General features: G+C 37.5%; 1 protein-coding gene across 1 annotated transcript in view; it reads left to right on the top strand.

Moving 5' to 3' along the window:
* LOC149138797 (O-fucosyltransferase 31-like) overlaps positions 1 to 4,098 on the top strand; it is a 168,775-nt gene extending 164,677 nt beyond the window's left edge. Inside the window, exon 10 of the mRNA XM_089448297.1 lies at positions 3,427 to 4,098. Coding sequence (XP_089304423.1) covers positions 3,427 to 3,639 — 213 coding nt within the window. The 3' untranslated portion in view covers positions 3,640 to 4,098. The remainder of the gene's footprint in view (positions 1 to 3,426) is intronic.
* The last annotated feature ends 11,034 nt before the right edge of the window (positions 4,099 to 15,132 follow it).

The following is a 15,132-nucleotide window of genomic DNA, read 5'->3' as shown; positions in this document are numbered from 1 at the left end:
TCAGTGAAGGCTACCTGGCTTACAGAGGGCTCGACCTTAGAAAGGACTCAAGAGATTAAGATGCAGAAAGAATAACTGTTCAAGAAATCTCTTAACCTCGCTCTGATACCATAAAAGAATGTTGAATGAATTAATTCAGAATGAGCAAACAGCTCAATGATAATACAGAGATATTTACAATAATAGAAACATCAGGTTTCTATGTAGAATATGGAAACACTCAATTTCATCTAAGAAACTGCTTAAAAGAAAAAATAGCAACATCTAAAAGACTGAGTATTAAATACTAAATAGGAATATTCTAATAAAGGATTTGTGATACATGGTAAGGAATCCCATGTTTGCAAATTGAAGAAGGCTTTGTATGGACTCAAGCAGGAATCCTAGGCATAATATTCCAGGATTGATGGATACTTGATGAGTTTGGGCTTCACCAAGAGTGAGGTGGATCCTAACCTTTACTACAAGGTTGTTGATGGTGATCCTTGATCTTGGTGCTGTTTGTTGATGACTTGTTCCTTACTAGGGTATAAAGGCTCATTGTCGGGTGCAAGAGGGAGTTGGATTTGGAGTTCGAGATGAAAGATCTTGGCTTGATCCGTTATATCTTGGGATTGGTGTTGTGGTAGAGGCCATGTGAGATCTTCCTTGCACAAGGGAATTATACAGTTCAGGTCTTAGAGAGATCCAGTATGATGGATTGCAAGTCCATGGCTACACCTATGGTGACAAATTTGAAGAAGCTGAGTGATTCCGCTTTAGATTTAGATTTGGTGGATCCCACTATGTACAGGCAGTTGATCAGATGCTTGATGCACTTGGTTAACACTAGGCCAGACATTTTCTTTGCAGTGAACACCCTGAGCTAGTTTATTGTTGAGTCGAGGCATGTACATTGGGTTGTAGCAAAGCATGTGTTGAAACTTGAGGTACTTGCGTGGTACAGTTGGATATGGTTTTAGATATGTCTCAGGTGGTGAAGTGAGGCTATAGGGATATGTTGATTTTGATTGGGCCGGGAGTGCAGTGGACAGAAAGAGCACCTCGGGGTGTTGCTTCAGCTTGGGATCAACTATGATATCCTAGATTACCAGGAAGCAAACTTCTATCACACTCAATATAGTAGAAGCAAAGTATATCGCAGCTAGTGTTGCAAGTGAAGTAGTATGGCTTCAAAAGCTTCTTGCAGGACTATTTGATCAAGTGCTAGAGACGACCTTGATATATTGTGATAATCAAAGTTGTGTCAAGCTTTTGGAGAATCCAATATTTCATGACAGGTCGAAGCACATTGAGATCAAATATCACTTCATCCAAGACATGGTGCAGAAGGGAGCAATGAAGCTCCAGTACATATCCACAGACGAGTAGATTGTAGACATTCTCACCAAGCCTTTGTCTAGGGGGGAGTTTGTATACTTCAGAGACAAGCTTGGCGTGATGCAAAATGTCTCCCTCGCTGAGAGGGAGTGTTGATGTTTTTGTAGTTTGCAGCATTAGACAAACATTCTCCCATGGGGTCATGTTGATTTGACTTAGGGGAGAATGATACATTCACCCATGGGGCCATGCTGATTTGGATAGAGGTGAATGGCCCATGGTACTCACATTGCTTGCTCCAGGATGAAGTGATATATTTTTTTATGGAGTTGGTTTTATTTGTTTATCTAATGGGGTTTTTACCCATTACTAGAATAAACAATTCTAGTCTAATGTTAAGTTGTAATGTAGGCTCCATAAGTGAAGGTTTTTTTTTTGTGATGAGGTGTCTCTTTATGGGTCTACACTAAACATTAGAGTTCTATATAAATAGACAAGCATGTGAGGAGACAAATCATCAATATAGCAAGCTCATTCAATCTTTTCTAGTGGAGGAGAGATTCGGCTAAAGAGAAATCTGTTTTCTGGAAATCATCTTTATCGTTTTACTTCCCGTTCTTGGAGGCCGCATGTGTGAGAAGTTGACCAAGTTAGAACAGCCTTGACCTCAGCCGCACGTGTGAGGTTTGACCACAGATTTGATTGATCTGTACAACGTTGACCGCAGGCTATTTGACCAAGTGTTGGCCACATGGTTTGATCGAGTTTGACTGCAGTCTGCATATGTGGGTTTGACCGTAGTTTGCACATGTGGGTTTGACCACAGACCAGAATTGACCAACTTTGACTGCAGATTTCCGAGTTGATTTTGACGGTTTGCCAACATTGACTAGCAATAGTTTGACCAAGTTTGACTTGTAATGTTGGCAAAGATTTCTAGACAAATTTCTGATTTGTAAACTTTGGTTAAAAGACAATTTCTCCTCAAGAAAAAATACCTGGTTTCTCCCAAGGTTGGGTTTTCTAGGTTAAAAATATTGTGTCTAGTGTGCATGGCTGTCTTTCTATGATCTCTATTGTTTCTGCTGCATTTACAATTGAGATTTTATGTGTAATTATTCAATGTTATCTGTGGCATGATAAAAACCATTTGAAAATCATTAGGAAGTAATTATCAGACCGGAAAATTGTATTCTATTGCACATGCTATAGAATCTTACACAAACCCAAAATTTCAATAAAGTGAAGAATGGACTAGCACTAGGGCAGCATATCCCTTAAAGAGAAATCGGTTAAGAGGAATTGAAATTTTAGAGAGGGAGTGATCCCAATAACAAGTGCATTAGAGAGAGAAATAAACCTAAGCACAAGAAAGTGCAATACTTGATAGGTGCACTTAGGCAAATCATTTATTAAATTATTAAGAATGCAAAACGATCACAAATGAGGTAAGGCACTTTTTCCATGTTGAGATTCATGTCAAATAGTGAGAGAATCAAATAAAACCAGCAAACACTCAAATTCTGCAAGAAATAGAAGAATAAACCAGCACCAGTACAGGAAAACCCTTTAAGAGAAATCAGCCAAAAGGAATGGAATCTCAAAGAGAGTGAATCCAGGAACAAGTGCATATAGAGAGATAAAGGCAGGCACAAGAGAGTGCAACGTGCAACGTGTGATAGGTGCCTTTCGGCAAATCACTTTAATAAGAATGAAAAATAATCACATGATGATAAATTGCAAACGAGGTAAGGTATTTCTCGCAAGAGACATCATGAGCCTATGCGGACAAGGTCAGTCTTAGCCAAACCTAAAAATATAACAATGATATAAATTACAAATGAGGTAAGGTACTTCTCCCAAGAGACATTATGAGCCTAAGGTTGGCGGTGGCCGAATGTGAGGCTTACACCGTTTTCAGCATCGGTGTTTCTCTAACCTTTATTGATTAAAGTGTCGTAAAACCCTCCTGGATAATAATATTTTTGCATATCGTTCATAAGAGGTTTCTTTATAGTGTTTGACTATCTTATTATAACAGTGCCAGTCAAAAAATTGTTCTTTCTCTTTACTCTTACATGGGCTTGTTATGAACTTGATTAACAGGCAGGGCACCGTGCCTATAACTATCATAAGAAAACAATTCGTCCACACATGACCTCACTGGGGCAGCTGTTCCTGAACAGAAGTATTGACTGGTCGGACTTTCAACATAAGGTTAGAACTGGTCATAAGCAGAGACAAGGGCAACTCAGGTTACGAAAAGAAAAGCAGTCAATATATACATATCCTGCTCCAGATTGCATGTGCCAACTATGAGCGATTGCTTTGGAAAGCAATTACGCAGAATCTATTTTGCACGTTCTCAGCTTGTATTAATACTCTGTAGTGTACAGGGCTTTTGTTTTATAGCTGCGTCAATTTATTTTCGTTTATAAAATGCTCAGGCATTTGCATGAAAGGTAGAATAGGCTGTAGTAAATATGATTCATAATGAACTTTGGAAAAGTCCATTTTATATAGCATATCCACCTTCTGTTTAAAAGGTTCAGGTTCTTTGATAATTTGTTCCAAATTGGGTGAAGCCCGTGGCTTGTTGCAGCTGATGTATTGTGCTATTTCAAGTATGACAAATGTCCAGCGTGATTTACTTACTACTATGGTCCTTTTAGTTATGTGGAAGAATAATCGATGTGCATCTTTGTAAAAGGCAGTGAACCTGACTGCGAGAAAACGGATTCACCAGAAAACATTCAATATGTAGTTTATTTTAGTTTATTTTATGTTTGCCCTTGGAAACCATTTTTCTAATGAAAATTTGGTGGTGGAAACTCTTTTTCTCTTTTTAAGCTTAAAATGGGTAATTTTTATGATCAAAATGGCTGTAGCATAGTTAAACAAAATAACATTGATAAAACATAGATAATGTCTTCAAGTTTCAAACAGGTCACTGTTGAGAGTTGAGAATTATAGGTGGAACAAAAACTTTGACACAAGTTCAATAAATAATAAATAATTAGTTTGAGATATTCTTGAAAAGTGATTATATTTATAAATAAATAAATAGAAAAGTGATTATATTTATAAATAAATTGCAATTTACTTTAGTAAAAAGAGTGAAAAGTCTTATATTTAACTATTACCACTAAAAAAAATGTATTTCATGCATGCATGAATTAGATTAAGAGTAATTTCAAAAATAGATTAAGGTTTTAGTATCAGCTAAAAGTATATTTTAATAAAAATAACCCATATTTTTAATATATATTTCATATTTTTACTAAAACCTTTTTTTATACCCTTCAATATCAATAAACAGTCCGTTACCAACTTACCCCACATCCACCAACACTAGCCGCCTCACCAATTCCCAATATCTATAATATATTAACTCTATATTTCATAATTTTAAAACCCCCTTTATGAATGAATGTGGTAAGATATTGATCAACAAGGTGAATCCCCTCTGGTCAAGACAGAGGGTCTAGATATAGTTGAACAATAGAACAGGGTGTGTGTGAGAGTGAGAGAGAGAGAAAGAGAGAGAGCTAGGATTTAGTAAAAAGGTCTTTCTGGGCAATGCATAGAGGGCTGTACAATTTCGTATAATTGTAAAAATAGATCTATACAATCATGAACAAATCCCATATAGTTTGTACAATTGTACAATAGGCCATACTTTCTCATGTAGGCCATATTGTTTAGTTCAAAGTGATTTTTGTTTACTATGCAATTCTTTGATTTTAACACACTATGGATGTTTCCTTCTAAGTTTTTTAAGGAATGAAAATATGAATTTCAATGAGAAATTACATGTGTATGTGTGAAACTATCTTTGCGCTTTCACTATTTAATTTCTAGCTATTGTGTGATTAACGCTGTGGTTTGAAATTTATTTTATGCATTTATTAAATTCAACAAGTTAATTGTTTACTTGAGATCGTAAAGACACCAATCATCTACACTTGGTACTTTTTACATGGTATTAGAGTTATTTCTCTAATTGAGATTCTCAAGGATTTGTCGTGGTAAATCGAGTGTTGCAAAGGAGGACTAGTGGTTATAGGCTTTCAAAGTATTTTAAAGATTAATTTTGAGATATGGGAGTTTGTGTAGTATATCTCATCGATGGCATTGGCTAGCTTCAAGTTTGAGCATGTATTAGATGGTGCCATGAATTTCCTATCATGGAAGGTGATGGTTACACTCTTACTAGAAGAGAATGGTATTTAGGATATTGTCAAGGATGTTTTACTTTTACTGATAGATCCACAACAATTGGTAGCTTACAAGAAGAGGGAAGTGAAGGCCAAATAGATTATCATGGATGTCGTAAAGGATCATTTAAACCCTCACATATTTGAGAAGAGGACAACAAAGGAGATGTTCACTGCCTTGATTGTTGACTACATAAACATTTGTAGAGATGCATAGAGATGACCAAATCAGATTTGGTCACTAGTTATCTTACGAAAATCACACAGATTTGTCACTAGTTATCTTACGAAAATCACACAGATTTGTCACTAGTTATCTTACGAAAATCACACAGATTTGAGATCAACTAGTTGTAGTTGGGGAGAAGGTTGTAGATGAAGAGGTAGTTAACATGGAAATGAATGGATTCCCAACGTCATGGGAACTATTTGTCAAAGGTACTTGTGCTCAAATGAACCTCCCTAACTCTTCACAACATTGAGAGGCTATGGAATGATTATATCCAAGAGGAGACTCAGATGGGGTCTAAGGTTAACAAAGAGGAGGGGGAGGGTGTGGGGCGTGATGAGAACCTAACTCTTTTTGGTCAGTGAAATAAGGGCAATGGTAAAAGACCTAGCAAGGATAAGGGAAAGAGTGAGGATTCCACCTCACAACTGCTAAATGAGGATTTGAGTAAAACCAATTTTTTTTTCATAAGTACAATGTTTAGAGAAGATGACCAAAGGGAAACAACAAAAGAGGAAGGTAACATAATTTATAAAAACTTAGATGAACGAGTTTGTTGTTATGCTTAAGAAAGATTTATTGTTGTATATTTCCTTTCTATTAGCATTGTTTCGCGGAATGTTTGGTGTGTGGATAGTGGGAAATCTTGACTTATGACATCAACTCAACAATGGTTTTTTTAGTTTGAAGTAGGAATTAGGAGTACAAGTTAAGCTTGGTCATGATGCCAAGTAACCCAGTAGCAGGAGTTGCTATTATTCATTTCTAGCTTGAGTTAGTTAACTTAGGTTTTGATCATGTATTTTTTGTTTTAGGTCTTACGAAGAAATTGTTTTCAATTTCAATCATGGAGGATAAGGGCTTTGCGATTGAATTGAAGAACCAAGTTCTCATTAGGTTGGAGGATTTTAGCCTAGATACAACTAAGGTAATAAGGGTTAGAGAAGGTAATTTGTACATGTCGCAAAGTGAACATATTCGATCCCTAGTGCATAACCGTGACAATTTGTGCGACTTGTGGCACAAGAAGGTGGCACTTGCGTCAAAAGTGTTAGAAAATCAGAAAGGTAGAAATATTTTCTTATACTTTATAATTACTTGTGACGTTCTTGATTTCTTATTAGATTTCCTTTATATCTTCTTTCTTTTAGTTCATCAAGCAATTACCAAAGAAATAGCACATAAATCAATGGACACCAGATATAGGCACACAACTAGGGAAAAACCACTCTCTAGGGGAAAACCCATTCCATAATTCTTCCTTCAATAGTTTTCCTGAGATAATTGAAGACTCTAGACCTTGTACAAAATTTTCTCCACACCAAGTCAACTTTCTTCTTCCCTTGTAGATGATCTTATTTGACCTGGCAACAACAACAATAGTAGCATCACTATGCAATGCTTTCTTGGACCTATTAACTTCAATCTTCCTTTGGAGACTTCGATCTTGGGTGAAAGACTTCGATCTTGACTTAGGAACTTCAATCTTGGCCTAATACAACTCCCTAAGGCAGCAACACCAAACAACAACAACTTCGACCTATACTTGTTCTAGCAGCAACAACTGGCAACGACATCAACAAGAGAACTTCGATCTTCCAATCTAGGGCATAAGGGAGAGAGAAAGAGATGCAACAAAATTTTGATTTTCCTTTCTTCTTTCACATTGACCAAACTCACACTTCTTTAGCCCTCTTCCTTCACTTCGTACTTTTTCTAGCTTCCAGAGAGATATCAAACTTGCTTGAGATATGCTCCTCCAAATGAATTCAAATTGCTTCTTTTATAGCCTTTAGGTGAGGTCGAATAGCCCTCCTTGTGGCCGACTTGATCATCTTAAGGCCGACTTGGTGTGGAGGAAACGTATTTCATTTTTGACTCAATACTAAAACTTTTTACATGATTCAAAAGCCCAAGAAAGGTCTCTTTAAAAGTACAATAACTCTATTAACTCAAAATAAATCCTAGAAGTCCTCAATGGGGACTTAGACCTAAAATATGATGACCCAAGCATGAAACCCATGCTTTAGTAAGTCATAATAATAATAATAATATTGCTTTTCTTTGTTCTTTTGACAAGTACATTATATGATGACTCAAATACATCAATGAAGACCGAACCTAGTTACATTTTCCAACACTCTCTCTTAACTAGGGAGGTATTCATCATATACAGTACAAGGAAGATCTCAACTATATGAATCATGAAGAATTTTTAGGCACCGTAACCATGGACTAGATTCCTAACTAGGGAAATCTATCCATTGGTCTCTCAACAGTTTAGGCACCACAATGCTGTGGACTAGATTCCAGACCAGGGTAATCTATTGAAGTGGGACTAAGATGGGCTCAAGCTTTCAACCTCTCTAGTTATCATCGGGCTTACTTACTAACCATTAACCCAGGGATCCAAGTGTGTATCAGAGGCTAGAGCTCTACTACCAACACCCCCCTCCCAACTTCAAGACCTAGACATCAACACAAAGTGTCAGTCAGATGTCCTCCCAGACAATGCTTCACTCATAAAACCTCAACACTCCTTGATCTAGTAGATCAAGGACAACAAATCTCTCCTGACCAAACTGATCGATAACCAAAATGTTATCAAAACCTTCGAGAGATTTCCTTGTACAAACACAACCCTAGTCAATAATATACTTTCACATGTTCCTAAACAAACAAAAACCTTTGGGTTTTTTCAGACAATTGATGTTGCTACTCAAAACAGTAGGACTATCATTCGAATCTTTGACAAAAGATTCCTCAATTATACATTTTCCTTCACATGCAGTGACATATCCTTCAAAATGTATTCTGCAATCAAAACTATGATATGCTCTCCCTCTCAACCAGGGAGATTTCCTTTATCCAGGCTCCCTCTTAATCTCAGGGAGATTTTTTCTATCCAGGGTCCCTCTTAACCCAGGGAAATCAACTTCTTTTTATTGGAGAATCTTTCATGACTTCCATCTTTCTTATCATGCTTATCACATCAACTTTATTTGCGATCATCTTCACCATCTTGAAGATGATAGACGTGCACAACTTAGAGAGCAAGTACAACCAAAACTATAGAAGCATGAAGTTATCCATATCAAAATCTTATAATAATGGAAGCATTAAACTTTACAAACATAATTAGCAAGAGATTATACTTCAACTTCTTGCCCAAATTGTGTTACAAACCCTAAATCATATCAACAATTCAAAATATTAAACTCATCTAGGGTTTCAATATTCTTTCAACGATATGACAAGTTCTTTCATATAGAAGACCCTTGAAACAATTCAAACAAGAAATGTGTCTAACAACTATCAGAATTCATATGTTAGGCTCCTCACTAGGATTTCACACATATCCTAGATTTCATACAATAGCTACAACAATAAAAATTGATCACAGCTTAATCAATAACATAACAAGCTTCTACTAGGGTTTGATGTACACCCTAGATTTCTCATTTACACAATCTCAACAATCACTATATAGATTCATAGATCCTAGATTGTCATATCACACATACTAGAGAATTAAACTACTACTAGGGTTTGGCTGCAAAACCCTAGATTTCCCAAACAACATCATCCTAGAATATTAAACTCAGACAAGGGCTTAAACCTAAGACTTATGACCATCAATAATAGGTCAACACACATATCTAGGAATTCATTATCATGCATAAGCATATCATATGTCAGATAACATTAATACAGTAGACATATACCAACCTAGACTAAGCTAGAGTTTTGACCAAATGGACACATATACACCTAGGGTTTCATTACTAGGATCTTACTCTAAAGACATAACAAGGGTTTTTCTTATAGGCCCAACCAAACCCTAAAGATCTAGGGTTTCATAACATAGCAAAGCATACCCTACTATACCAAAACTTCAAGGGTTTGAGATCTTAAACAACATCATTCAACCCTAACAAGTTAGGGTTTTCATGATCATACCAAAACCCCAAACATGACATCATCAACAAAACTTCAATAAGTATTATTCAATAACCCTAAGCAGACTAGGGTTTCACACATTATCATTAGCATACCCTTAAGTTAGGGTTTTCCAGAGAACCAATCTAGGGTTCTTGAACAATCAAAGAAATGAGGAGGGTAGATTTATTAAGTGATGAATCACCCAAAACAAGAATCATTATGATTCAATATAGCTAGACATAACAATGCTAGTAATAGATTATCAAATGAATAAATCTTTACAATGAAGAGATCAATGTTTTTGTAGTTTAAGACATAACTTTGTTCCTTGACAAACCTTGTCTTGGGAGGCCCTTCTTCTATACTTCTTGAGGATTTAGCAGATGTTTTCCTAATCAAGACAATAGAGGTAGAATAGTGATTAGTATTTAATATAACCAAAACTTAAATAAGTACATGAAACCAAAAACTGAAAAGAAATGAGATACTTATCTTTGGGAGATGTTGAGGGCTCCCTCCAAAAGCTGTGGGATACCTATAAACTTATAAAAACGTCTTTTTCAAAGACCATGTTAAAACCTTTAAATTCTAAACATAAAAAATACAAAATAGAATATCTAAGACTAAAAGCAAAAGACTTAGTAGTGTAAGTCGCTTATGTCAGATTCTTCGGGTTTGGCTTTCTTGTGGTCTTCTTCTTTAGGAATATTAGCTTGATCTCTTTCTCTCTTCCTATTCCTTGGATTGTCGGGATAGTCACTCATGTAGTGACCCTTCTTATGACATTGGTAGCATTTTACCTTGGACATGTCTACCTTCCTTTTCGGTCCTTTCGATTTCTTGAAGTTTCTTCTATGATGAGCAGTGTAGGCATTTGAAACTTCTTCAGGGTTGGAAACTAATGAGATCCTTAATTATTCTTGGTTGCAAGCAATCCATAGTTCTTCAAAAGTGGGAGCTACCTTCAAACTGTTAAGTCCTGCAGCAAATGCACCCCAAGAAGGTGGCAACCCTAATAGAGCAGTGATCAAAAGTTCTTTGTATGGAACAACTTCATCAATGGCCAGAAGATCATCTTTGATTCTTGCTATTCTCACAAAGGAGGCCACTATGTCTTCTTTAGTCATCTTTGTGGACCTTAGTTCATTCTTCAAGCTTGCTACTTGACCAATGTTCTTAATAGTGAATAACTTTGACAAGGCCTCATACATTTCTTGAGCATGGTCAATGTTGGCTATGTATGGGACAAGGTTGTCCTTTATTCCTTCTACCATTAGAGTCATGGCCACTAATTCTAATTCTCTGAACTTCACTTTATCAACATCACTAGAGTCTTTTATAGGCTTCTTTACTTTTCCTCTGACCAAGTCTAGTACCTTGTTCTTTTCAAGTTTGTTCTCTCCCTTGATTGAGTTAGACATTGTCCTTGAAGATAGTAGACTTCTTCCCTTGAATAATCCTTTTGAATGGTTTCGTGATCAAGTACTTGAGACTGCCTGTTTCTTCTTTCTTCACCAAAGCTCTGATACCATGTTAGAAAATCAGAAAGGCAAAAATATTTTCTTATACTTGATAATTAATTGTGATGTTCTTGATTTCTTATTAAATTACCTTTATATCTTCTTTCTTTTAGTTCATCAAGCAATTAACAAAGAAATAGCACATAAATCAATGGACACCAGATATAGGCACACATTCAAGGCAAACCCCTCTCTAGGGGAAAACCTACTTAGTGATTCTTCTTTCAATAGTTTTCCTGAGATAATCCAAGACTTTGACCTTGACACAAACTTTCCTCCGCACCAAGTCAACCTTCTTCTTCCTTTGCAGATGATCTTATTTGACCTGGCGGTAGCAGTAGCAACACTTTCTTGGACCCAATAACTTCGACCTTGCTTTGGAGACTTCAATCTTGGCTGAAAGACTTCGATCTTGACTTAGGAACTTCGAGCTTGGCCCAATGCAACTTCTCGAGATAACAACACCCAACAACAAAAACTTCGACCTATACTTGTTATCGCAGCAACAACATGCAGCAACTGGCAATGACATCAACAAGAGAACTTCGATCCTCCAATCTAGGGCACGAGGGAGAGAGAGAGATGCACCAAAATTTTGATTTTCCTTTCCTCTTTTACCTTGACCAAACTCACACTTCTTTAGTCCTCTTTCTTCATTTCGCACTTTTTCTGGCTTCCAGAGAGATATCGAACTTGCTTGAGATATGCTCCTCCAAATGAATTTGAACTACTTCTTTTATAACCTTTAGGTGAGGTCGAATAACTCTCCTTCAGGTCGACTTGATCATCTTAAGGCCAACTTGGTGTGGAGGGAATATATTTCATTTTTGACTCAATACTGAACCTTTTTACATGATTCAAAAGCTCAAGAAGGGTCTCTTTAAAAGTACAATGACTCTATTAACTCAAAATAAATCCTAGAAGTCCTCAATGGGGACTTTGACCTAAATCATGATGACCCAAGCATGAAACCCATGATTTAATAAGTCATAATAATAATAATAATAATAATAATAATAGTAATAAATATTTTCTTTATTCTTTTGACAAGTACACTACATGATGACTCAAATACTTTAATGAAGATTGGACCTAGTTACATTTTCCAACAAGAAGGTGTTGCTTATTCTAGAGAAGATAGTCACAGGGCTTCTAGTGTTTAATATTGAACAATGTGGTGCATGCAAAGGTTGCATCTTGGGTAAGCATGCCAATGTTGCTTTTTGAAAGTAGTGATTGTTGATTTTTAGTAGTTGCGGGAGATATTCCCCAGCTATAAGTCGATCCTTAAAAAATGAAAAAGAAGAAATTTAAAATTTAAATTTTACCTCCAAAAGTAAAGGTCGACTCTAATTCTTTAAGTCGGTCCAACACTAAGAGACATGTCCTTTAGGGCACCTTTGATCACTGTAAAAGAGCCACTTGTTCTCCTCCATTTGACATCAATTCATATCATCATCTATCATCTGTCTACATGTGCGAGGAATAAAAGGAAGGTTTCTTCTGTCTGCTGCCTCAAGAAGACTGAGGTTCTAGTAATATTGAAGTATTGGATCTATTCCATATTGACAAAGAGGGCTAAAGCCCTAGAAGGAGGCCTAAAGGCCTCAGGTTTGCTAGAAGGATGAAACAATTTTGTACAAGAACTTTTGTGAGAGGGACGAAGCCCTAGAAGGAGGATTTATAGCCTTAGATTGATGTAAAGGCTAGAACTAGATGTTGATGTTGAAGTTTCTAAGTCTACCAGTTAGAAACCCTCCATGCACTTTACTGATTTATTCCTACCTACTTGTTCCATTACTCAACAAGTTATTTACAATGTAAATACTGAAAATAAACACTAGTGCATGCTCAACATATTACAGATCATCAACTGAAGGAAATAGAAACGAGCACACAAAATGACACCGTTATTTTTGGACCAATGTCCTCGGAAAAACCCAATGCGGGAAAATCAGTGCAATTATTTGAGGGTTTTCTTATTAAGCAATTTCAAAGTACAATCTAGTAGCCAATTCCAGCTTACCCAACAAAGAATGCCCTTGGCAGTAGTACCTCTCAGTTTGAGGCAAATGTCCCGGCTGAAACCCCGGATAAACCCTCTGGCAGTTCCTCAGCTCCAATCTGCCCTAGAAACCCCAACGTCTGCCTTTTTGGACTGCGTCAGCCTCTCTGCCCAGTGCTGGCCCTGTGTCACCCTGAATGGGCCTGTGTCAGCATCAGGAGGCCCTGCGTCAGCCTTATGGCCCTCTGTGTTAGCTACACTAACCTCTCTGAAGCACTGCGCAGCTCCTGGTTGCCTCTGCGTGGCCTTGTGTGAGCCCTGGCTGCTACTGTGTCACTCTCTCTGGCTCTTGTGTTGATCTCCTAACACTATCTCTGCCTCTCTGTCTCTCTATACTCACTGCCCCTCAGCTGCAACTCTGATCACTAATTCTATCTCTCTTAGCAAACCCCGCTCTAGAGAATAGAGTGACTGATCATTTGGTGTGTTCTCCAAGTGACCCTCAAGCCTCTTCTTATACTTTTCTCGCTGAAAAATTAACGACCAAGATTAAGTGCCTAATCGATGTCTAAGATTAGATCTGGCTTGATCCATGTTTTTGGACCATTCTAACACAGTTTTATATTAATCCACATTAATATTTTAATTTCCCTAAGTTTAGACTTAGGGACTCCATTAAAAATATTAATTAATTTAATATCTCCTAAACTGTTTAGAATCTGTCCAAACCCTTTCTGGGTATTGGAGATCTCATGTGCCTTAGCCTCTCCATCAATTTTCGTGGCTAGAGCACATCCAATGCTACCCCAAATCAACACTCCCTCTTAGCGAAGATTATGCTCTAGCAATACTCCTCACTGAGTATCACCCTGATCATCCGGCATCGGTCCCTGTGCTGATGTTAGCCTTGCTGCCCAATATTCTCTGCATTGCTGCATCTTGTACTGCTACCCATGGCCCTGCCATTGCCACTGCTGCATTCGTACCACAGCTCCCTCTACATCTGTGCTGCTGCTGGTCCTTTCTCCCAACACTCCAACTCCTCTCATCATGCTGCATCGTGTTGCCCACTGCTGCACTGCAACTCAGTTACTGAGAAGTAAGTAACCGATCTCCCAATTCTGACCTCTCTGTTGGGCTAGAGACCCTCCTGATGTTGAAGCTCTCTCTGTCGCTGACAAGTGCTCCCTCTCTGACCTTTGCGCTGCTACAACAACTCCTTGCATCTCGCACCGTTGCACACCTCTCTATGCCATCCTGCATTGGTGCAACACTCTCGTGCCTCTCGCACTGTTGTAGCTTGCTAGCCTCGTGCTGTCTTGGGAATCCTGCATTATATCTCTCTCTACTGCTCCATCTACATCCATCTTGTTAGAGTCAGTCTAGTAGCCCTCCACCAGAGATCAAAGCTCTTTGCATTTCATGATTAGGTGTCCCATCAGTGTGATCATGTTGCATTCCGTTAGGCATGCCATAATCCTGGTGGAGGGAGTTTGTGTCTTTTATTCCGCTCCTAGTTGGCATTGCTGGTTCAGGTTTGTTTAAGTAAATAAAATCTTCAAAGGGTCATTCATCTTGCTTTAAGTTTTGAGGTCTTACGTCTAGGGTTGAGTCCATTTTTGTCTTGAGAAGTCATAAAGGACCAGCAGGCCAGAGGGATGTTCTTCATAAAGCATCATTTCAACAATTCTCACTATTGTACAGCTAAATTTTCACCTTGTTTTCAAAACTCTGTTTTTGAAAAACAAAGGTCATTATCTCATTTTTTGTAAAAATTCTCAAAATTTCAAACTCTCCAAATGTCGAAGTGCAGCCTTGGTCTCCTTTGCCAAAGCACCTTAGAAGCTATCCCTGCAAAAATTTTCAGAAGAAATCATCATTTCAACCAATTTTTCAAAG

The sequence above is a fragment of the Pinus tabuliformis genome, chromosome X, assembly GCF_031772625.1.
Source record: "Pinus tabuliformis cultivar Carrire ecotype Pingquan chromosome X, CPIR1, whole genome shotgun sequence".
Lineage (NCBI taxonomy): Eukaryota > Viridiplantae > Streptophyta > Pinopsida > Pinales > Pinaceae > Pinus > Pinus tabuliformis.
The sequence above is the reverse complement of the archived record's forward strand: the minus strand, read 5'-3'. Positions and strand labels throughout refer to the sequence as shown.